The 24,516-nt window shown below is 52.7% G+C and overlaps 1 protein-coding gene across 4 annotated transcripts in view; it reads right to left on the bottom strand.

The window, feature by feature from the left end:
• Positions 1 to 4,883: 4,883 nt before the first annotated feature.
• The window catches only part of LOC105465944 (annexin A11), a 46,838-nt gene continuing 27,205 nt past the window's right edge, over positions 4,884 to 24,516 (bottom strand). For all 4 annotated transcript variants that reach the window (XM_011714605.3, XM_071069805.1, XM_071069807.1 and 1 more), the window contains exons 2-15: positions 21,815 to 21,877; positions 19,852 to 19,967; positions 18,055 to 18,447; positions 16,318 to 16,405; positions 15,977 to 16,071; positions 15,173 to 15,286; positions 13,773 to 13,863; positions 13,279 to 13,358; positions 13,094 to 13,150; positions 11,695 to 11,788; positions 8,864 to 8,959; positions 7,710 to 7,768; positions 7,387 to 7,509; positions 4,884 to 5,655 (exon numbers count right to left, since the gene is read on the bottom strand). In XM_011714605.3, coding sequence (XP_011712907.1) covers positions 5,596 to 5,655; positions 7,387 to 7,509; positions 7,710 to 7,768; positions 8,864 to 8,959; positions 11,695 to 11,788; positions 13,094 to 13,150; positions 13,279 to 13,358; positions 13,773 to 13,863; positions 15,173 to 15,286; positions 15,977 to 16,071; positions 16,318 to 16,405; positions 18,055 to 18,447; positions 19,852 to 19,967; positions 21,815 to 21,869 — 1,521 coding nt within the window. In that variant the 5' untranslated portion in view covers positions 21,870 to 21,877 and the 3' untranslated portion in view covers positions 4,884 to 5,595. The remainder of the gene's footprint in view (positions 5,656 to 7,386; positions 7,510 to 7,709; positions 7,769 to 8,863; positions 8,960 to 11,694; positions 11,789 to 13,093; positions 13,151 to 13,278; positions 13,359 to 13,772; positions 13,864 to 15,172; positions 15,287 to 15,976; positions 16,072 to 16,317; positions 16,406 to 18,054; positions 18,448 to 19,851; positions 19,968 to 21,814; positions 21,878 to 24,516) is intronic.

Genomic DNA, 24,516 nt, shown 5'->3' on the forward strand with positions numbered 1-24,516 from the left:
CTTAGTGGTCAGCTAGTGATTCAAAAGATTTCTTTTGAACAACAAAAAGCCTCCTAGTATTTGCAGATGTGTTCTGTGTCGGGACACACGTTTCAACTTTCACCCATGCAGTTTATAACTATGCCTTAGCCTTCACTTCCTGCGTGCACAGAGCCTGAAGGTCAGGCAGAGGTGAGAGCATAGGGCCCTCTCAAGTCTTTTCAAGCACATGCCCAGCCTTAGGCATGTGTATGGCCTTCTAGATTCCCAGGAATATGTGGAAGCTCTTTAAAGTCCTTATTCTCCCTCAAACAATCTTATTTCCTAGACTTTCCTCCTGAAACTTTTCAATTTGTCTCCTGTTTGCTCCAAATGTTATTCCTTCCCCTGGGCATGAGCCACTAATACATTGACCTTGAAATGTCTTTCTAGGCTGCCATCTTCACTTTGGGAGAGTTCCAAATTAGGCAAAATAAAAGCAAGGCATCTGAACCAGTCCTTCAGGGAGCAACCTGACAAATCAAAATAAACATACTTCTTGAGAATAAGGTCTAATCTGCTACCTCCAGTGACAGGAACCTATACAGGGAATGAGGGATATTGTTTTTGATGCTGCCGCCATGCTGGGGAGTGGGGGTTGAGGCCAGTGTAAGCTAAAACACAACAAAGCTCTCTTACTAAATCCAGCTTTTATTCTTAGGTATTCACCTGATTGCTGTACACTTTCAATTAGTTTCCAGAGTTCCCATACATTTGTTTGAGTTTTTGCCACTTTATTTGCTACTTCTGTGGAAGGACAGACTTGTGGAATTTTCTATTCTATTTCATTGACCACATTAAAGTTGTAGAAGCTCTCCTCTAGTCTACCCTGCATTTTATAGGGTCAGGAAGGCAGGAATTGACTTCTCCAGGGTCACAGCAAATCAGTAGCTGAGCTGAGATCAGAATAAGGATGCCTGACTCTCACGTCAGAGCTCTTTCTGCTTCAGGACTTCATCAGCTCTTAGTGTTGAGAAGGAGTCAGGCTCAGGCTAAACACCAATATTAGGCAGCTTTCCAAGGAGTAGGGGCTGAAGGTAAGAGTCCTTGGTATACCTGGTGGGCTTAACTGACTCCTTTACTGACAGGGGACCCTATATGAGGCCAGGTTGGGGACTGAGTAATGATGTCCCTGTCCCTTAGAAAAACACAGGCAGAGAGCTTTCCGATTTGATGGGGGTGAAAATGTAAACCTTTATCTGTCTGAGGACATGTATTTAGCTTGATCTGTTTCTAGGTCTCATTCCACTCCATCTCAGCCAGGGCAGGAAAGAGCCTACAGCAGAAATAAGGGGCCAAGTCCTAAGCTAGGACTGTAATTCCCTGCCAAGGCCAACAGAAGATGGGCATGGCATGGCATTAAACCACCACTTTGACTGTGGGCACCTGCAAAGGTTCATCTTTCAGCTCCCTCTTCCCAAAGCTAGGAGTGCCTCATCTCATCTCTCATCACCTGACTGAATTCCAGAGTCTGCCATCTGCTCATCTGCCCTCTGGAGGAACACCTCGACTTTTGGGGAGTTCTCTGTGTGAGCACAGTAGTATTTAGATAAACATTAGATTACAGAGGGTTACAGACGCAGTTTCCCAGCCCCCACACCTGCTCAAAATGTGTGAGGGTCTGACCCCAGGAACTGCTCTTTTTTAGCAAGCTCCTCTGATGATCGCGATACACACTCAGGCTTGAAAACCACCACTTCAGGATCATCTACCCAGCCACAGGGTGAGCACTCCAAAGTTTCTTTCTTAAATTCTGCATGAGACAAATGCCGTCAGGACTAGGGGAGGCGAGCGAGGCCATTTGTCTCAGGTGCAAAACTAGTTAATAGTGTTTCTTCCAGTGCCCCCACAGCTGCTGAAAGTTCTCTCAGGGCTGAATTCATCCGGTGCTTCACCCTCCACTTGCTATTTTAGAAGTCAGATTAGATGTGTAGCATGGACTGGCCTTGACGAACATATTCAGGAGGCAGGAAAAGACCCACTGTGTTCTATCCCAGAAAGATGACCTGTAAGGCTGCATGTCTTTCTCCCTATCTTTTTTGTCGTAAGCATAATAAACAGTGTCGATCCCAGCCTCCCACTGACCTTGGAAGGCAGGACCTTTGCCTCTGGGAAGATCAGGAGGCATTCATGAAGTCCTCTAGCCCATACTCAACATGGGTTGGACCCCTTGGGAATGACCATGAGGGCCGGGAGAGGAACAGGAAGGCAGGGAGAACCAGGACTGGGACAGACAGAGGTGTCAGTATGCCAAATGTCACACCCAGGGTCAGGTTCCAGCCCATGCTGAGGTTCGAGGGGAGTGGGTGGATAGGCGATAGCTGAAAGAAAACTTGGCGGGCCGTACGCAGGTAAAATGTTAGTTTTATTCAGCAGCTATCTCACCAGCAGCTCTCACACTGTCCACCTTTACCTTGGCTGTCTTCTCCAGCTCTGCGGCTCCTGCAGCCGCCATGCTTGCAGGTGCACTCCCTGGCCTGCAAGGCCAGCTACAGGGTCAGCGGCTTAAGTCCCCATCTGGGCACAAGCCAAGCCGTGTCCTGGCTCCCCTCTATCTGCCAGATGGTCGCTCTCCCTTACAGTGGTCAGTAGCTTCACTCTCGGGGTGCCAGTGCATGCCATGTGCAGCCATGCCCATCCAAGCCCAAGAACGTCTGTACAGCGTCAGCAGGGCAGTTATACCTTTTCCAAACAATAGTGGCTTTGAACCAAGTATGAACTTACACAAACAGGTTACATAACAAGTGGAGTACACGCCTGTGACCAAAACTCGTTGAGTCACTCTGGCCTGGATGTCCACCTTGGTCTTATTTCTTGACCAAAGCACATCCACGTACCTTACAACAGGTGGTCCCCAAGTGTGTAGACCAGGGTCTCAAACCCAAAGGCCTGCAGGAGCCAAATGGGTAACACGGGCTCAGTGTAACACAAGAGGGAGCCTATGGTAAATAAGGGGTACAGGCCTAAAGCGGCAGCTGCAACTCAGCTCTAGCCATGTAGGAATGCAAGCCCCGTGGTGCCAGAATTTCTGAGTTTTCAAGAGAAGCCAGAATTCCAGATTTTTAAAAATATGAAATCTCTCAATGTTTAAATATTGGCAACAAATTCAAATGTCTAAAAACACTTTGGAAGCCAAAGTAAATGTGTCTGTAAGTGCAAAATTGCCTGCTGGGCACCAGGCTGGGAACTTTGGAGTAAACAGGGCAAGGCAACATCACAGAATATGGTCACATCAGAGCACATTGGTTCTAGGCCCCATCACAACTCAGAAGGCCACCTGGGTCACCTTGAGTTCATGGCAAGTTGTATATGGCAAGCACCCCATCCCATCAGGCAGGTCCCACCTGGCACCCAAGGGCAAGGGGCCTGCCCTAGCAGAGGAGTTCTTGGGAGAGCAGCAGGGATGGGGCTTCAGCTCGGGCTTCAGGCATGGACTGTGATGCAGATCTGACGTGTTGACCAGGACCTGCCATCAATCCCAGGTAGACCAGGCTAGTTCTCAGCTCATGGCTGCTCCACACCCTTTGGATGTCATTCTTCCTCTATGTTTAAGGGGCAGTACTAAAGCAAAGGTCTGCAGATGAGCTACTCCCTGGGGCTCCTGCCAGGACCCAGCAGGCTTGATCTAGCCTAGTCTCTCTGGATTCTGTCATTTCTTTTTGTTTTTTTCTCATTTGAGACAGGGTCTCACTCTGTTGTCCAGGCTGGAGTGCAGTGGTGTAATCACAGCTCACTACAGCCTCCATTTCTTGGGCTCTAGGGATCTTCCTGCCTCAGCCTCCAGAGTAGCTGACTACAGGGAATGCACTACAATGACAGGTACTTTTTTTTTTTTTTTTTTTTTTTTGAGATGGAGTCTCACTCTGTCCACCCAGGCTAAAGTGCAGTGGTGTGATCTCAGCTCACTACCACCTCTGCCGCCTGGGTTCAAGTGATTCTCCTGCCTCAGCCTCCTGAATAGCTGGGATTACAGCCACCATGTGCTACCATGCCTGGCTAATTTTTGTATTTTTAATAGAAACGGGGTTTCACCATGTTGGCCAGGCTGGGTCTCAAACTCCTGACCTCAGGTGATCTGCCCACCTCAGCCTCCCAAAGTGCTGGGATTACAGGCGTGAGCCACCATGCCTGGCCAAATTTTTTACTAGAGACAGGGGTCTCGCTATGTTGGCCAGGCGAGTCTTGAACTCCTGAGCTCAAGTGATTCTCTCACCTCAGCTTCCCAAAGTCCTTGTATTACAGGCATGAGCCACAGTGCCTAGTCGATTCTCTCTTTTCTAAACCTCAACACAGGAGGTTGGAAAAGCAGTGAGTAGAGACCCCTGATGCAAGGCAAGCTCTAGCTTCTGGACATGACACTGTAATTCTCAGAAACTCTCTTATGGATTCTCTCCCCCACACCACCAACCAAGGGGCACAGGGTCCCCAGAGACCAGAGCCAGGACCCCGTTTCAGCCTGGAGGCACCCTGAGGGGAGGCGCTGGTCTTGTGACTCTCTGGGTTGTCTCCATCCTTCTCTCTGGCCCCCGTCGAGGGGCACCAGGAATTAGCAGACACCCTTCTTCCCGCCTGGGACCTGGGTTAAGGACTACATTTTTCCTACCACACCTTCAGTGGACTTCACTGCACCTGCAACCAACCAAGATCCCTTTGCCTTTCAGGTGTCTGGGTGCCCTGCCTGGATTTCGGGAATCTCCCTTCCCATGTCCTTACAATGAGTCCCCGCAAACTATTGTATGCTCAGGGTTTCCTGCACACAAATCTCTATCTAAGGTTACATGAATTTTCACTGGCTGATAAGGCGAGAACTCTGAGCCACAGGGCATAATCAAGCAGAAGAAAACAAGTTGGTACCAGGAAGACACTTCCAGAACATTCCAGAGCTGGCTGGCTTTTAATGTGGAAACAAGTTTTGGCTACAGACATTCAGGTTTAAGGCACATTCCACAAATTACAAGAAGCCCCGTCACTGACAGGGAACTGGCTTTGTTCTCGTGGTTTCTGCAAGGAAGATGGAACGAATGACTTTTTTTTTTTTTTCTAAAAAGGAGTGAGTTTGGCAGTAACAAAGCTTGTGACACACTCACCAGATGCACAGGCTACCCTCCCAGGCATGCTTCCCTTTCTCGCCTCAGCGGGGACACAGCACTTCACCCAACCAGTTGCCCTCAACAGAAATGTGTACGCAGCAAACAGACTTGTATGCATCTGTCTGGCAATGATCGTAAGAAAAGAAAATATGCCTCCAAATAAAAATATACAATTAAATGACGAAATGAAGCTAAGTCTTAGCCACAGGCAAAGGGGAATGATTGCATGAGTCAGAAAAATGAAACATCTACTTCAGCAGCAAGAGGCTGTGAGGGCTGGGGTAGAAAAGGCATCCTGAGAGAGTTCTAGACTGACCCAGGTCCTGTGGCACAATACATAGGTCAGGAGGGGTGGAGGACAGGCCTAGGCTCTAGGACGGTGCATCTCGGGGCTATTTGTGGATTTGTTAGAAACAGACATTCTTTTGGCCTTTTCCTGGCACCACTGTTGCCCGCAGGTGGGCAGAAGTGAGCCACCAGTCACTGTTCAGTCATTGCCACCACAGATCTTCAGCAGAATCTTCCGGTAATCCCCTGAAGTATCTCCCTGGCCACAGAAACAAGGAAGACATCCGTTAAGGGAGGTACGGTCACTTTCAGCCTTCTGGCTCCTGATTTTCAGCCCTGAGCACCCTTATAGGGAGGAAGCCCCATCCTGGGGATTTTCCCCTGCTGCAGGTCCTGCAGCAAGGGGCACAGACCTTAAAAAAATGGAATGTAGCCTTCCCCAGGACCCCATTAGAAGACGGAAAGCAGCACTCACCACAACTATCCAAGTCAAATGAATATCCACAAAAAAAAAATATAATCACCCTAAAAACCACTTCCCAGGGCTAACCAATACTGCTCTTTTCCCAGTGCATTTATGTTGCCTTAAATTGGGGTTACCAATGTAACGCAACACAGTGCCCTGCTTAGGAAACGCAATCTCCTCACACATGACTGTCCAGTGGAAGGCTCGGACCTCCCAGTCCCAGGGATCTCCTCTGTCTGAGGCCACTACGCTTACTCCAAGAGTGCAGGCTCGGCTTGGCTCATTTCTAATCATTTCCTTCCACCCTAAGCAACTTGAGGGCAAGGCATGTGGCTTCTTCCAGATGTCCACAGCCTGCTGGCATGCAGGAGATACTCTCTGTAAAGAATTATTAACCTTTTTTTTTTTTTTTTTTTTGAGATGAAGTCTCACTCTGTCGCCAAGGCTGGAGTGGAATGGCCTGATCCCGGCTCACTGCAACCTCTGCCTCCTGGGTTCAAACAACTCTCCTGCCACAGCCTCCCGAGTAGCTGGGATTACAGGCACACATCACCACACCCAACTAATTTTGTATTTTTAGTAGAGACAGGGTTTTACCATGTTGGCCAGGCTGGTCTCGAACTCCTGACCTCAAGTGATCCACCCGCCTCAGCCTCCCAAAGTGCTGGGATTACAGGCGTGAGCCACTGTGCCCAGCCTAGAATTACTAATTCTCTAGCAACGGCTTCATTCATACAGCCAAGGAAACAAAGTAAGCTTCCTGTGATGACATGCCCACCATCATTAAATGCTACTGAGTCTAAGGTGGGAGGATGTGGTCCCCATAGTGCAATTTCAAGGCTCACGTGAGTTCAGAATTTGAGTGTTAGACCATGTAGCTGAGAATGTATTTTGTCAGACTGGCTCTGCCGCACAGCGATACAACAGTGGCTAGTGTTTAATAGACACTTGACCTGTACCACCTCACTCAATACTCACAACATTCCCGGGAAGGAACAATTATTTTCTCATCTTAAAGACAATGGAGCTGGGGTTCAGGGAGGTTTAAGGAAGCTGTTCAAGGTCACACAGTTAGCAAGTAGAAAAGCTGGACTCCAAGTGGCGTGACCCCCACGGCCTTCGCTCTGAAGAGCCTCACTATGTGGCCTATGCCATAAAGCTGAGTGCAACAAGTGCTTTGTCAGTGAGTGAGAGCAGAGCTCCACAGAGCCTTTGGGACATGAGTTCTCACTGACAGCTCAAGGAATCACAGGGTGGTTGGGACGCTGAAGGTCGTGGTCAAGGTTGAGGAGGTCCCGAGTGTTCTCTGATGCTGCTGGGGGATGCAAGGTGGGGACGACAGCAAGGTCATGACCCCCCTGCCCTCAGAAGTTTAGGGGCAACGGGATGAGCAAGTCTGAGGTCCATAAACAAGATGCCCACACACAGCACAGAGGCCAAGCATACGGCCACTCTAAGGAGGGAGGTTCCACAGGTGACTGGGATGCCAAAAGGGAGCCCAGTCTGCCTGCAGCAGGGCCATACCGAGATGTCGTGGTACAGCGACTTGCCGTACATCCGCTTATACTCCGATCTGATGTCCAGGAGGTCGGTCTCACTGCGAGACACCATGATGCGAATCAGGGTCCGGTCCTTTGTTCCTGCCCCCTAAAGAGAGTCCCCCCAAGAGCATGAGCACCAGGCCTCCTCACCTGCCCACCCGCCCTGGGCCTTCCAGTCCCCTCCCTACCCAAGTCCTCAGAACTCTCGGCTGAGATTTGGCTCTCCCCAGGCCTTCTACCCTCAGCCCTTGGACCTAGGCACAGGCGGGGCTAAGGTATCGCAACCTGCACATGGAAGTTACATACCCTCATGGCTTTGTTGAGCCTCTCCGCAAAGAAGGCTGGGGTGTTCTTGAGACATTTCACTAGAAGAGAGAAACTCAGCATAACCAGATCTGCAGAAAATTCTCAGCCCAAGCAGGGCATGGAGTCTACAAGTGTCCTCTTAGAGGCCCAGATGTCAAATCCATCACTGCATCCATCTTTTCTCCTCTTCCTTCTGTTCCAGGCTCAACTATCCCATGATCTTGGCTCCAGCTCTTTGGAACAGAAACACGCAGAGTCTGGACACCAACCCACCCTCTTTCCTGGCAACCACCGTGATGAAAGGACCAAGAGTCAGAGGGGCGGGGGTCTTAGTGGGGCGAGGAGCTGCAGATGGTGACGAGGAACTGTGCTGCTGCTCAGGCAGGAGGGGCAGACTGGAGAGGCCATGACCCTCATGGAGAAACTGTGGCCGAGTGGAATGCGCATCTCCCTAGGATTCCCAGGTCACGAGACCTACTGTGGGGGGCAGGCAGGGAAATGAGGATTTTCCATCTCTCCCATCCAGAAAACTCTAAAAAAAAGCATAATGAAAAAAGGGGCAGACTGATTTTCCCAGGTGAGTAGAAAGAGGGGTTGTGAGGGCCTCAGGGCGGGGACCCAACTCTGCACAGTGGGAGGGACCTGGAGCCCACCGGGCCCTGCTAGAGGACATGGGCAATGTAAGAGGCATACTACCATCCCGGAGCCAAGCCAGCTTTCCTCAGCATGGGCCTGTTTCGCTGTTGCAAGTAAAAATCTTTCCACGTGTTTCCATCACAAACATCTGACAACTGCCTGCAGGGATGTATTTTTAGAGGAAACTTGGCAGGATATGAGTCATACTTCTCCGGGAGAGCAGCTGGATGCCCTCCCACTAATACCCACACTGCAGTTCCCTTCTCCAGAGCTGCACCACAAACACACACAAGACACACACACACACACAAGACACCTCCAGGACAGCTAGGGGTTCAACTGCACAGGGACCCGGGAAGCGGCATGACTTCCCAGCATCTGGACACTCTGGGTTGAGTGATCTTGGATCCTGTGGTCCTTTCACGATGTCACCCATCAGCTGGAGGAGAGGCGAACAGCCTGAACACTTACGACACGTTAGCCCCTGGACAGTGGGCAGGCAAACCTGAGACACTTACCCACAGCCAGCATGCCCTGCTCCAGATCCCCGGACATCTCGCGGCAGATGCTCTTCTCAATGTCCCGGCCTGTCATTCTCTGGTACTCATTGAAAACTAGGGGGATGACAGAGGCTTATTTTATGAACTGAAATGTGTCTCCTCAAAGTTCATATGTGGAAGTCCCAACTCCCAGGACTTCAGAATACAACCGTAGTTGGAGATAAGATTTTTAAAGAGGTAATTAAGTTAAAACATGCTGCTAGGGTGTACCCTAATCCAATCCGCCTGGTCTCCTTAGAAGAAGAGATTAGGACACACAGAGACCTCAGGGACGTGCACATGCAGAGGGAAGACCCCGTGAGCACACTGATTGCCACGAAGAGGCCACGGAGAAACCGGCACCCCACTCTAGGACATCCGGCCTTCAGAACTGCAACAAAATGAACGTCTGTTGCTCAAGCCACCCAGTTTGTGGTATTTTGTCATGGCAGCATGAGCAGACTAACAGAGGACTCACGTGAGGTGGCCTCTGCCCCCAAATCCCCCGCCTCCCACTCTGCTCCCACACCCTGCACGTCCCCAGGCCTGCCTAGCGCTCAGGGAAGCCAGAGATTTCGTCACAAGTCACACACACCACCTGATGTCCCTCTCTGTGTGGTCCTTTTCTCAGGACTGCCAATCTACTTAAGCAAATCGCACCTTAATACCCCTCCAGGGCCCACTCCCACGCACCCCAACACAGTGTCCCCTCTTCTCAAATCCCCCACACCTGCAGTCTCTGCCATTCCTTGGCTTTATTCATGCATCCATCTGTCTTCCTCAGCCTGCCTGGGAGCTGAGGCCCAGCCTGCCCCAGCCAATCTGGCTTTTTCTGCCCACCCCTGCCAGCCCAGCTCGATCTGGGACACGCAAAGCACCCATGGGAGTGGACGGCTGGCTCCTAGAGAGGCAGGCAGCATGATGGAAACCTGGGTCCTGACTCCAGCTCTGACCCAGGACATAAAACTCTCCTTCCCCAGCCTGAGTCTCAGCTTCCATTTGCATATTAAAGTCGTGATTTCTGCTCTATCTGTTATCTATCTCAATATCTTCTTCAAATCAGCTCCTCTTTTCTCCTAAGTAATGTTTGTGAAGCCATGGGCTTGATGCACTACTTACATGTTCTGTACTCATTAAAAGAAATAATGATTTAAGATGAAAATGCATTCACTCAGGCTCCATTACAGGATAGTGCAGAGGTTAAAAAGTGTGCTCTGGGGTCGGGTGGCCTGGGTTCAAATCCCAGCTCAGCTGTTACTAGCTGTGCACCCCCACTTCCCTACCACCTTGTGCCTGCTTCCACAGCTGCAAATGGGGAGAGCCACAGTGCCTGTTGTGTGCAGCACAGAGCGGTGGCTGCGTTTTCATCCTCACTGCCCATTGGAGCAGCCCTGGCCACAGCCCACCAGTTGCTCAGTGTGGTCACCATCCTCTGTCCTTGCCTGCCACCTCACACTGGCCTCTAGGACCCCCTTCCTCTGGGTCCTCCTACCTCCCTAGTGGCTCCTTCTTAGTCTCCTCACACAGGTGGGCTCCCCAGTCTCCCTCCCGAGGGGACCTCCTGCAGTCCCAGAGCCTCGGATACCTTCGATTACTCACAGTTCCCTTACCTTTCACGTCCAGGCCAGACCTCTTCTGACCTCCACACTCAGCAACCCAGCAGCCTCCCTGCAGCTCCACCCTGCAGGCACCTAAAGCCAGCTCCACCTACAGTTGCCCCTGTCTCAGTTGACGGCCATTCTCCCACTGCTTGCCCTAAAGAAACCCTGTGTAATCCTCAACCCCTCTCTCCCCTACACGCCACGTGTCCAATTCATCAGCTAACATGGCCAGAACCTGACACCTCCCCACCACAAGCCCCTACCACCACCGTTCCTTCCCTGGGTCCCTGCAGCAGCCTCCCAACAGGCTTCGCTGCTTGGCCTTGCACCCTTCACTCCATTCTCCGCACCACAGCCAGGGATTCTGCATAGCCTCCTCTGCTCAGAGCCCTCCATTGGCTTCCTATTTTGCTCAGGATAAGTACCCAACTCCGGGAAGTCATCAGCAGGGCCCTCTCCCCTCTCTGCCCTCACCTTCCACTCCTCTTGCTCACTCCACTGCTCCACATGGTCCCCCTTCACTGTTCTCAGTCGTACTGGGAGCCCCAGGCAGGCCTCTGGCCCTGCATCTCCTTTAGGTTTTTAAATCAAATGTCCTGACCTCAGTGGGGATTGGCCCAAGCACCTCCCGGTGGACCCTACCATCACTCCCTACCCGTTTCCAGCTGTTTTCCTCGACAGGATTTACCATGTGATACAGATTTTATTTCATTGTTGTTTACTGTCTGTCTCTCCAAATGAGAAGGTGCAGCCCATGGGACACAGACTCTGCAGTGCCCCGCCCCCCGACCATGGCCCCAAACTTGCTCCACCACCTGACGGACTGACCCATAGGGAAGTGAGATTTACATCTGTTGAATGAATGAGTAAATGAATGGCACCCAGTATTGTTGCTATCACTGCTTCTTACGCCAGGCTTTGGAAAACACTGGACTGGGTGCTCCCAAAGGACTCTCCCAACTCTTGACATTCCACATTCCCACGTACAAAGATACCAAGTTTCTACACCAGAGGAACCTCCAGAACTGGATGTTTTCAGAACTCAGGAAACCCTCTGACAGTGTCTTTTAAATCCCCACCAGGGGGCTTTTTTGAGGAGGCGAAAGCCCCATGCAGGAAGGAACTGCCAAGTGTTCCCATAGCTTTGTTTCCCCACAATCCCGACTGCCCTCAACTAACTGGCCTCAGGGGGACCCTGGCCTGACTTACCTGCCACCAGGTGGGCCCGGCTCCGGGAGCACAGAACCGCATTGAACTTGGACTCGTCTGTTCCCAGGCGGTTCTCCCCGGCCGCATACAGTTCCTGGAGAGAGAGGAAGATGTACATGCGGCACAGGCCACACCCAGACCCCAGGCCCAGGTCACCCAGGAGAGCCTGGTAAACTTCTGAAGGTTTGAGCCTAAAGTATTTGCCAATTTGCAACCTCTAAACTAGATGGCCTCTAACGTGCCTGCTAGGCCTCAGGTAGCAGCCCTGAAAAAGAGCAGAAAGCAGCAATCAGGGGCTGAGATCCCACAGGTCAAGATGACGCCAAAGCAGGTCTGAACTGAGAAGGCAGAGCATGAGACAATTTCTGCCCTGCTAAAACTGGCACGCAAAACTCTCGCTGGAGCAAAAGCCAGAGCCCTGAGCCCCAGGGGTGTCCAGCTCTGACTCCCAGAATGGGAATGGATGTCACCAGCCAGAGAGACACTGAATAAGGCAGACCCCTGCAGGAGCAGCAGGGCAGAGACCAGGGCAGAGGCAGGTGCTAACTGGGCACGGAGGACCGAGCCAGGGGTATAGGCCCTTGTCCGGGCTCTGCCTCTAGCTTTCAGTTAGGAACAGTGCTCAACTTTTTTGAGCCTCAGTTTCCTCATCTGGAAAGCAAAAGGACCAGTCCAGAGGAGTAGCTCTCCTCCAGTCCTAACAAGGGGGCACTCCTTGGGGTCTCATTCGAAACCTGCAGATGGTAGAGATAATTAGACCACTGGCAGCTCCTGGTGAATGCCCTGCCATGGATGACAAGGGCAGTGAAGGGGGACAGAGAGGTATGGCTAACTCTACCCCACCAGGAAGTCATGGCTCTGCCCTGCCATAACACTACGGTTGAAATTCATTAGCGGGAAACCCAAACTTTTCTAGAGAGTAGCTCAGATGCCTGGACTGCTTGGACGTTTCCCCTTTTGTCTGCAACTCACAAGGTGGACAAGGACAGAATTCTAAGGCTGCTCAACTAATGTGGCAGCTGGTTTCTAGGCTCAAACCCTCAAAAAACTAATAGGCAAGTGCAAATTCTGCCCCTTTGCAAACAATGGTATGTGCAACTAAACATGGGGAAAGTACGCAGTCGCACGAAATCCCACATCCAAAACCGTGATCTATCAACTGCTGAAATACTAATTATCTCACATGTTCCTTCCCGTAGGTGGGGAAGGTGAAGCCCAGGAGGTCAGACGACCTGCTCTAGGCCATACAGTTGAGCAGTTCAGCACGTCTGAAACTCGTGGCATCTGCAACCCACTGCTTATCTATTGTTCTTTCCACCCTAGGGCACCTCTCTCAGGAAGCAAGAAAGCGAGGTACACCCTGCTTTAGGAAGTCCAGGGGCTTGGCCATCACACTCACCTGGGCATCTCTCTGGGCGAGGGACATGTCCACATTTGTGCTTTCATCACGGTTTCCCTGAAAGGAAGCAGGTGTATGGTCAAGCCCACTCCTTCCCCATTTCTTTTCCCTTTCCTCATTGCTGGGATCCCATCTCTTTGACTTCCATGGCTTGGGGGCCCCGAGCCCTGTCATGGGAAAAGTACCTGAGAGAGAGAGATGAGGAGCCGCTGGAAGTGCCCTGATGTGTCGCTTCGAATGGCCTCTTCCAGGGTCTTTTTGAATTCTGAAAGGGAGAAGCAAAGAAGGTCCACCCTGTAGCTCTGTTTATGGAGCTGCCCATTGCAAAACACTGTGGTGGGGAGAATAAGGCTAGAGGTCTCGGCTCGGGCTCAAGAGAGCAAACAGCCCACATGGCCCTCCAGGGATATACAAGCCTGCGACCTCCAGGCTGACCTGGGCTCTAGTCAGCCTTGGCCCAAACCACATCCAGGTTTCCCCTGGCGCTCCCTTACTTTAGTCATTTGCACCATGTATACACAGAAGGAACGGTTGGGTGTTGGGTCAAAGCCCAGTGTGCTGGGGGTGGCAGAAGATAGGTTGATAAGAAGGCCAGGAAGGAGTAAGAGGCCCTAGGAGAGAGTGAGGCCATAGCCCCGAGAGCACAGGGATCTGCAGAGGGCAGAGGGAGTGGTGTCACCTGCTTTGTAGGCTCTGTTTAATTCTCGGATGTGCTCATTGCTGCGGGAAGCGAGGATCTCAATCAGGCAGGCTTCATCAGTGCCAACCCCCTGCAGGGGCAGAGAATACAACCAACCATGCGCTTGTTCCAGCAGCCTTACCAGCACCCGGGAAGGAGAGTGGGGCCATGCTGCTGCCTGGACCCCAGGGCCAAACCCCAGCAACAGAGGCCCCTGACACAGAGACACACCCTCCAGCTACTCCCAGGCTTAAGGAAGTCAGCTCCTCTCCACAGCCCGGGCAAGCACACTGACAGTGGCAGCGGTGATGAGTAGGGTTCACACAAAGGGGCACTCCCATGGATCAGAAAACTGAGCATCAGAGAGGAGTACTGGCTGGTCCAAGGCCACACAGTAAATGGTTGGGTTACACACAGGCCTGCGGGACTGTACTGCCTGCCCTAGCCGGCGGGGTGCACACAGGACTTCGCGACTGCGCTGCCTGCCCTCGCCCGCGGGGTGCACACAGAGCTTCGGGACTGCGCTGCCTGCCCTCGCCCGCGGGGTGCACACAGAGCTTCGGGACTGCGCTGCCTGCCCTCGCCCGCGGGGTGCACACAGAGCTTCGGGACTGTGCTGCCTGCCCTTGCCCGCGGGGTGCACACAGAGCTGTGGGACTGCACAGAATGGACAGGATCCGCCCCTCAGTCAAAACCCAGAGGACTGGAGGAAACAGTGAGCCCAAGTTGGGCCCGTCAGAACCTGCCCCTGTTTGGAGATCCTGCTGGATTCTTCTGGAGCTGGGTCTCATAGGTAGGCGGAGAGTGGTCAACAGGCACCCCTCCCCAACCCCGCATGAAGCAGCCATGGCAGGAGAAGCACAGAAACGGAGAGAAGAGCAGGCGCTCAGGAGAGGCAGAGACTAGAGAGACGTCTGGCCTGGCCCTCTCCATGCCAGGCAGCTTGGCTTTACCCACATAACTGATTCTCCACCTTTGTTCTTCTTAAACCGAAGTGTGTTTCTGTCATTTGCTAGTAACAGAGTCCTAAAGAATGGGAACGATACCAACCATGGCCTCCTACCCCTCTGCTTACCACAGACTTGCCACCTTCAAACCCTAGCTCCACCATTTCTTTAAGATGGAGAGAGACCAGATAGAGAGAGACTTAAGGCTCCCTGATGATGACGGGTGCATCACTCGCCTCTTGGGGAAATCACAGGGAATTCCCTTTTCTACAGCATGTGGACTCTAACCCAGGAAGGCCTGGGAGCCATACTGATAACAGCAGCTAATGAGTGGGCTAGAACACAGCACACTGTCCAGGCCTCCTTCTGGGCTGTGTGTCCACATGCATGAATGCATGAAAACACACACACACACACACACACACACACACACACACACACACACACACACACCTTGATGGCTTCCTTTATCTCATATACGTCAAAGAGGACTGGGGTCTTCATCAGAGCCAAGATTGTCTTCTCAAAGTTTCCTGACAGTTCAGATTTCAGATCTTTGATCAAATCCTGATTGGATATTCAAACAAACAAACAAACAAACAAACAAAGTCTATTTTAAAAATCCACAGGAGGTGACTACTAAGAGCCATATCCCAGATTCGAGGAGCAGCGGCACGGACATCCCCCAGGGGCCCGAGAGAAAAGCCTGCTCTCAGGCCTGCCCCAAACCTCCCGAATCAGAGACCACATTTTACCAAGATGCCCATAGGGTCGGTGACACATTGAAGTGTGAGAAGCACTGGGCTAGAACATGAATCTAATCAATATTTACCCAATTTTTACCTTTCTAAGATTCAAAACCCCAGAAGTTCAAAATGCGCTCATACATGCCCCTCGTACTTGGGCAGTGCTCACAGCCTTTCCCTGCAAAGTTCTTACATCAGCTAAACCCCCCAGGGTGGTCATGAAGAGGGCAGGGGAAGGAAAATGATGTGGCCACAACCTTAGTGAGATGTGGCAGAGCAAGGGCTAGAACCCAGGGCTAGATGTCTGGAGCCTCTCAGCAAACCTTGGCACCCTGTGGCATCCTTCATCTCCCAACAATGTCACCTGCTGGGTGGGCAGAAGGAAATGCCCTCCTGCTCCTTACTGTCCATCCGGGAGATCCGGACCCACCCAAGAAAAAGCAGAGGTGAGCAGGGCTGTGCTGAGCTCAGGACACGCCTCGCTGTCCCGCGCCCCCACCCCGCAGCTTGCCTTGCCGTAAGCTGTCTTGAAGGAAAGGAGGATCTGCTGCCGCTGCTTGTTGGAGCGACTCCCCAGGCAGTCAATGATAGCCTGCTCATCCGTCCCTGGAGGAAGAGGCAGCAGGAGTGGGTTGGGCAGGGGTTATGAGATGCTCTGCAGCTGAGACTTCCCTGGCCTGGGTGCCTCAACTGTTCTGGGCATGCCAGGCGCAATCCCACATCCATCTTCTCTTTTATTACCACTGGGGCCAGGTCTGCATCCCCCAGCTACCCTAGCCCACAGAGCCACTGTGAAACTGCCTGGGGAATAGGGGGCAGGGGGTAGGATTTGAGCCACCCAGGGTCTCTTACCAATGCCTTTCATGGCCTTCCGCAGGACCTCGGCATCTCGCAGGGGGTCAAAGCCAGGAGCATCAGCGATGGTGCCTCGGCTTCCAAACTACTCGGACAAACAGTCACAGGTAAGATGATACGTATGCCACCTTCCCCAGATTCAAGACTGCTCCACCCCTAGACTCTGGGAACAGCCCTTTCTCTAAGAGTTGGAGTATCTAAAGGAACCCACAGTCAACAATGCAGAGGACTCTACGCCAAGTCTGCCCAACTTGACTGTTATCTGGCCTTGTGTTCTAGTACGGAAGCTTTTTCCTGGCTCCAGTGGCTGGGAGCCCACCTATAGCTGAAACCTGACGCTGTAAATCTGCCCAGTGCCCAGGTCCTCCAGGGCTGGGGCTCAGGCTCCCGATGAAGGGCAAGCCTCAGGAGCAGGGGCTGTGGCCTCTCTCATAGATGACTGGTCTCCACAGCACGTGAGCACACGTGGGTACTCCTAACTGGGCTGGCTAGCCCATGTGGACCCTCCAGCAGATGCAGGTATTCAGACTCCACAACTGTGCATGGCAGCCTGACGACCTCTTGATCTAGCACTGGTTCCCTGGCACTGTTCTCTAGACTAAAACCTGCTGGACTTCCTCCAGACCCTGACAGCTGCACAACCCAGCAAATTTGAACTTTCCAGGTTATACTGTCTCCCAGTGGATTGTCTTCCTAGGAGCTGGTACAAACTGGTTATAACACAATTATGGGGGCAGCTCAGGGAAAAGATAAGGGAGAGAGGCTGGAGGATGGCACAGGGGTGGGGGAACATGTGGGTATGGAAGGGAAGGAGGAAAGGAGACCCTCTGTCCAAAAATAGTCATCAAGCACATACCATATCCCTGTGCTGGCTGGTTGGGCCATATAACCATGACAACGAATTCTAGGCTCTGCAAACATGAACTGTTCTCCAAAATGAGCCAAGATCAACCCTGGAGGAACTGCCAACATTTTCCCTACCCAAAGGGAATTTTAAGAATCCTCCAAAACCCGTCTGTGGGGGGCGCATATCAAGGACTGGAGATGCTGTTGGGCACAAAGGCTTAAGACAGGTGGCCTGGGCAGTTCTTACAAAACACACAGCCCAGGCAGTGAATGACACAGAGGAATAAGGAGTACTCGCCAGGAGCGTTCTGACCCAACTCGCATGTGGAGTGTCTCATCACACTGGGAGAAACAGGGCAGCTCCCTTGGGCCTTAAGCAACACAACCCAGAGGTGGGGAGTCTGCAAGAAGGTGCCGCTCTTTGTTTTTCTGTTTCTCGTTGTTGTTGTTGTTGTTTGTTTGTTTGTTTTAAAGACAGGGTCTTACTCTGTTGCCTAGGCTGGAGTGCAGTGGCATGATCCCGGCTCACTGCAACCTCTGTCTCCTGGGCTCAGATGATCCTCCCACCTCAGCCTCCTGAGTAGCTGGGCCTACAGGCGCACACCACCATGCCTAGCTATTTTTTTTCTATTTTTAGTAGAGACAGGGTTTCACCATTTTGCCCAGATTGGTCTTGAACTCCTGGGCTCAAGCGATCTGCCCACCTCAGCTTCCCAAAGTGCTGGGATTACAGGCACGAGCCACTGTACCTGGCCGACACTCTTTGTTAAAACAAGAAGTTGCAGCTGGAGGCCTGCGCCTTTCCCTGTCTCCCCATCTACTGGACCATGTGTCTCCAGTCTTTGGGGCCCAGGCCTGGGCCGAGGGAGGCAGTGGGCTGACACTCACCTGGGTTGGAGGCACAGCGGGGGTGACGGTCCCAGACCCTGGGTATCCTGGGTAGCTCGGCACTGGCTGCTGCTGCTGCCCAGGGAGTGGCACTGGAGGCTGACCGGGGTAGGTCACTGGTGGCTGCCCAGGGTAGGCCCCTGGGGGCTGTTGTCCGGGGGGTGGCATGGGCTGGCCCGGCACAGGGGCCCCTGGGTATGGCGGATATGAGGGCATCCCGGAGGATGGGTTTCCTCCTGGGGGTGGATACATCCCATAGGGAGGAACAGGCTGCTGGGCAGAGGGGGGCTGCCCGAACCCCCCAGGGGGCACTGGTGGGTAGCCAGCCCCAGGGGCCCCAGGGTACAGGTTGGGCACGTTGGCTCCTCCAAACGTCCCAGACATGTTGGCCGCCTGCAAGGACACAAAGCAGAGCATGAGGCCAACGGGCCCCATTGCACTCTGTCCCTCCACGCTTTTTCATATCTAAGCCAAGTCAGTCCTCACAGCGTCTCCGCTTGTGGAACATGAAGTACCGTTATACCTATTTCACAGACCACAGAATGAGTTTACTTGCTCAAAGCTACACAGCCAGTAAACAGTGCGGCTGGATGCAAACCAGAGATCCTCACCCTCTTCTGCAGGGGAAATGCCTTCCCTCTCCACATGGCTGCTCCTCCCATCCCAGACCACCTGGGTGAAGGTTAACAGCTCACTGCCCAAGAAGGCATGTGGGTCCCATACTCAGGGTTGGGGGCACTGCCATCACATCAGCCTGCTACCCACAGACACCTCTGGCAGGCATGTTCAGGTGAATCTGCACTCACCAAGAATAAAAGCCTAAATCCTTAGGATGAATAGCCTCCTACACCCTGCAAGAGCTGGACCCCCAGACTTCATTTCTCATCTCATCCCCTCGCCTTTCCACTTTAGCCACACTGGCCTCTCCTCCCTGTCCCCAAGCACCTCAGGCCCCCTGGCACCTCAGGGCACTGGCATTCCCTAGACATCCATACAGCACTTCCTTCCCCTGCTGCAGGTCTTTGCTCACACATCCTCTTTTCAGCCAGACCCACCTTACTGCCAACTTAAAATCATTATCCCTCCATCACCCCACCCCCACTCCTGACCCCTTTACCCTGCTCATCTTGTTCCCATGGCACCTACACTTTCAATAGCAACACATCGTTGACTTAAGTTACTGCTTGTCAACGATGATAAATGCAGCACGGCCGAGATTTTTGTTTGTTTTATTCACATATCCCCAGTGCCTAGAACTGGGCCTGGCACAAATTAGGGTGTGTACTGGTTGCATACTTTCCTCTAAGCATACGTTTGTTTTCAAGTCATAAAATGTATTATTTTAAAAGCAAAACAACAAATTTAAAAAGTAGCATGTCTGCCCAAGACACCTGCCACACACCCACCCAGGCCTAACCACAAGAGCCCTCCATATGTACACACACGCACACGCAGGTACATGAATGTGGATACTCATATATAGCACGTGCATGCACACTCATGCACACACCCTCACCACCCTCCTGACCCTAACCCCGCAGGGCTAAAACGGACCTGTGAGATCATCTTGTTCCCCCTCCCCCCATTTTACAGATGGGAAAAGTGAGACCCAGACAGGGGCAGAGAGCGGGTGGCAGAAGCCTGATGAAAACCCTGTTCTGAGGTACAGCTCAACACACCACACACCACAGCAACACACACACAGACAATTCTGGAGCCCCAGAGGCCAGCAGCTTTGATTCCTCTGGCCACGCAGGCGTGGCCCCAGGGCTGCCTCAGCAGGAAGGCTGGACTCACCATTCCCGAGAGGTAGTCCTGGTTGAACTGTCCCGCATAGCTGGCCACGTTATCCAGCCCAATGGGAGGCATGCTGGGCGGAGGAGGGTAGGCAGCACCTCCCCAGGGACCACCACCTGAAAGCAACATCAAGCCATTTAGCCCCTACTAGTCCCCCAACCACACGGGGAAAGGCAGAGATGCGAGCTCCCAGGTGGTCAGGAAGGGAGGCCCAGTAGAGCCTCGAGCCTCGGGTCCCCACAGACCACATGAAAACACCAGGGGGAAAGTCTCCCCCTAGCCCACTGGCAGAGGAGGGGACACCTTCCCCTCTTCTCAGGGAGGAAGGTGGAGTTCCCCAATCACTCCCAAGACCCTCTGTGGGGTATTAAGGAGGTTGGGAAAGCCCGGGCAGGCTCTGCCCTCCCGAGTTCACCATCATGGAGCGGGAGGACAGACAAAGACAGACTGTTGTGGGACACCACACTGAGCCCATGTCAGAGGTGACCATAGGGAGCTCCGAGATTTCAGTAATGCGAAGGCATTGGCGGGAGGGGCTTTGGCTGTTGGCTATTACAAGTCTGTAAAAGGCAGGGAGAAGCAGGATAAGAGGCTGGAGGGAGACGGTGCTGGGTCATGGTAAACACAGATACCAGTCCACAAGAGGACAGGAAGAAACAGAGGTGAAAAGCCCACTCTGAAACCAGCAGGACCGGTATGTGCCCTGGGGCAAGGCTTTCACCCTCCTTAGGCTTGTTTACTCAGCTGACAAATGGGCTCATAGTGAGTGTATGCCTAGACTGCTGTGACGAAGACTGAGTTAATGCCTGCAGGGCTCAGCTGGGTGCCCGATGGGCATTCGACATCTCTGGCCTGTTAGATGCTTTCCTGTCCATGGCAGCTTCGGATCGGCTCTTCATCTCCAGGGCTCCAGACCCTCTAGGAAGAACCCTCCCTAAATCTCCTGCCTCCTTCTCTGTTGCTACTCAGAGGCTGTTCAGCTGTGCTAGCAAAGGTGGCAGTGGCAGGATTTCTACTATGGAGAGGGAACCGAGGCCAGTGCCAGCCAACCTGGGGTGGGCTTGTTCAGAGGGCAGTGGCCCAGTTCAGCCCCTAACGTGCTCTGGGACAGCAGCTGAGCCACCTCTCGGTCTGAGTTTGTTCTTCACCTGCTGAATGGGAGGGAAGGTAAATGGCCTGCAGGTCAGTGGTGCTCAAACCACAGGATCTCAGCTCCAGAGAAATGAATGATGCCTGGGGGTCCCCTGGGGCGAGGGGCAGCGGCTCAGGCACCCTCAAGATGACCTCCCCTTGGTCCCATGAGCCCTCGTATTTCCTTTCCCATAGTGGGGACCAAATCTCATTTGAGGACCAAAAGGGGCCAGGGCCAGAGAAGATGACTTCTCCATGTGACTACCCACAGCTCCTGCAGAAAACAGGGAATGAGTGACCTTCGACCCTTAGCATCTGCCTCCACTTCCTCTCTTGGCAAGGGGGATCTTGTTGCTGCAAACCCATACACCTTGAACAGAGGGTAGGAGAGGTGGCAAGGGACAACCATCACCTAGCAATGCTTTGGAGGGCACCACGTCAGAGGCTCTGCCTGCCTATCTCATCAGTATCCAGGACCACCTAATGAGGGAGAAATCCCTAAAGCAATTTTGCAGAGAAGAAAACTGAGTCTCAAAGTGACAGCATTTGCCTACTGTTACTAGAGAGTAAGGCAAGACACCCAGCCCCGGGCCTGGGCCAGGGCTTTCTGGAGCCAGTTTCAAACCCAGGCCTCCCATGGCCTCAGCCTCAATGCTCTTCTCCAGCCCCTGCCCCCACTGGCTGTCCCTCTGCTCCTGTTGTCCTCTCCTCCCCTGCTGGGCTGTGCCGGGAGGGGAGGAGGGGAGGGAGGAAACTACTGTTCTCCCCTCTCCACTCCCAGCCACTGTACAGAGGCAGCATTCACTCTCCTCCCCACCCCAGACCCTCTTACCTGGTGCAGCTGGTGGGTAGCCGCCTGGGGGCGGGGGATAGCCAGGGTAGCTCATGGTTAGATCTGGAAGAGAAGAGGAAAGCACATTCAGGCTCGGCCTGGGAGCCCCTGCTGGCCTGTGGGAGCCCGCTTCTCAAGAGGGCAGCCACCCCCACAACTGGGACCCTGCAGGAAAAGCTGCTGTATCTGCCCTGCTTGTCGCAGCCCAGTTCACTGCCCCCTGCTGGCGCCTCCAGCTAGAAACAGTACCCACCAGCATGCTGCCTGACTTCTGGGCCAGGGCCACACCCCTGGCCCCACCCACAGTGACAGGATTCACTGCCCACCAGGATGTTCCCTTGAAAGTCCCTCTCACTGAAGCTTTGCTCCTGCCTCTGCTGGCAAGGGTGCAGTGTGCCTCTGGGTCTGTTCTCCCACCTCAGAGCTAGAGACGCACTGCCTCATTCTCAGGGCTCCAAGTCTGTCTATTTGTCTTCCTGTGTCCTTATTACCATCCCTCCAGCAACAGGGGAAGTCAGAGGCCCCTGTCTCTCTTCATTCTCCAACCTCTGGTTTATCAGGCAAGGGGACCTGGTAAGGTATGGAATCATCATTCCTAGAAGCAAAAAGGGCCCTCAGGAGGTTCATCTGATGCAGGGTGAAGAACCAGGGCAAATGAGGCAGCACCACCCTGTTTCTGCAGCAGAGGCTGCTAAGAGAAATAAGTGATTTGGAGATCTGTCAGTAAGGGAAGAAGAGAGGCCTGGACAGGTGCAAGGTGAGACACCTGCTCTCATGAAGTCCCTCTGAACATGGATCCCTTGGCAATGTGCCATTCCAGTTAAATTGCAAGAAGGGACACCAGCCACATTGTGCAACCTGCCTGCTCTTGCTAATAGCAGCTGCTGCTGCAGTTTGCAGAGACACCCAATGGCAGGCAGGCATGTGAGGAAACCTGCAGCCTCCCTCAACAATCACACCTGCTCGTCTCGGGTATGTGGTTTCTTTTTACACACTGGGTCTCACGCTGCAATGCATATCAGAATCACCTGATGGGATTGTTAAAACACATTGCTGGGCTCCACCACCAAGAGTTTCTGAGACAGTAGAACCAGTTTTTGCATTTTGAACAAGTTCCCAAATGATGTTACTGGTCCAGGGAACCCACTTTGAAGACCACTGTTCTGGCCATGCCATCCAACTATAAGAGTCTAGTTGCCCTTCATATCTATCTTGAAGAACTGGGCATGTTGGGTTTTGTTTGTTTGAAACAGGGTCTTGCTCTGTCACCCAGGCTGGAGTGCACTGGCACAATCATGGCTCACTGCAGCCTTGACCTCCTGGGCTCAGGTAATCCTCCCGCCTCAGCCTCCTAAAGACATGTGCCACCATACCCAGCTAATCTTTTTTTTTTTTTTTTTTTTTTTGAGAGTCTTACTATGTTGCCCAGGCTGGTATATGCTATTCTTTTTATTTTATTATTTTTTGAGTATTTTAATTTAATTTAATTTTTTTTTTTTTTTTTTGAGGTGGAGTCTTGCTCTGTCACCCAGGCTGGACTGCAGTGGCGCGATCTCGGCTCACTGCAAGCTCCGCCTCCTGGGTTCACACCATTCTCCGGCCTCAGCCTCCTGAGTAGCTGGGACTATAGGCGCCCACCACCATGCCTGGCTAATTTTTTGTATTTAGTAGAGATGGGGTTTCACTGTGTTAGCCAGGATGGTCTTGATCTCCTGACCTTGTGATCCGCCGGCCTCGGCCTCCCAAAGTGCTGGGATTACAGGTGTGAGCCACCGTGCCCAGCCTATGCTGTTCTTTTTAAGTTTTTATTTTATTTTTTTTTTTTTTGAGACAGGGTCTCACTCTGTAACCCAGGCTGAGTGCAATGGTGTGATCTCGGCTCACTGCAACCTCTGCCTCCTGTGTTCAAGTGATTCCCCTGCCTCAGCCTCCCAAGCAGCTGGGATTACAGGTGCCCGCCACCATGCCTGGATAATTTTTGTATTTTTAGTAGAGACGGGATTTCACCATGTTGGCCAGGCTGGTCTCGAACTCCTGACCTCAGGTGATCTGCCCGCCTTGGCTTCCCAAAGTATTAAGACTACAGGCATGAGCCACCATGCCTGGCCTATTTTTATTTTTCAGACAGGGTCTCACTCTGTCACCCAGGCTGGAGAGCAGTGGTGCGATCTCAGCTCACTGTAACCTCCGCCTCCTGGGATCAAGGGATTCTTGTGCCTCAGCCTCCAACAGGAGGGCGCAACTATCCCGGCTAATTTTTTATTTTTAGTAGAGATGGAATTTCGCCATGTTGGTCAGACTGGTCTGAACTCCTGGCCTCAAGTGATCTGCCTGCCTCGGCCTCCCAGAGTGCGGGGATTACAGGCATGAGCCACCGTGCCTGGCCTACATGCTGTTTTTAAGGAAGCCAAAGAACTTCCTTAAGGTACCACCGGTCCCCATAGGGTGGGTCTGGTTTTCAGCCCTATGGGTGTAGTCATTTGTTTGGGTCAGTGGGTACAGGGGTGACTGTAGGCAAAGCCCTACGGCTTTGGAGAGAGCTGGAATTGGCTCCCTGTAGTGTGGACCAAGGACCTACTCCTGGCACAGCTTTCGGTCTCTCTGAGCCCCTAAGCACGTGGTGGATGAGGTCCCCAGTGGCATCACCTTCAGAGAGGGTGTGACTCACGTCCCTGAGGCTGGGTGGGCTGTCAGTACAAAGC

Source organism: Macaca nemestrina, chromosome 9 (assembly GCF_043159975.1).
Source record: "Macaca nemestrina isolate mMacNem1 chromosome 9, mMacNem.hap1, whole genome shotgun sequence".
Taxonomy (NCBI): Eukaryota; Metazoa; Chordata; class Mammalia; order Primates; family Cercopithecidae; genus Macaca; species Macaca nemestrina.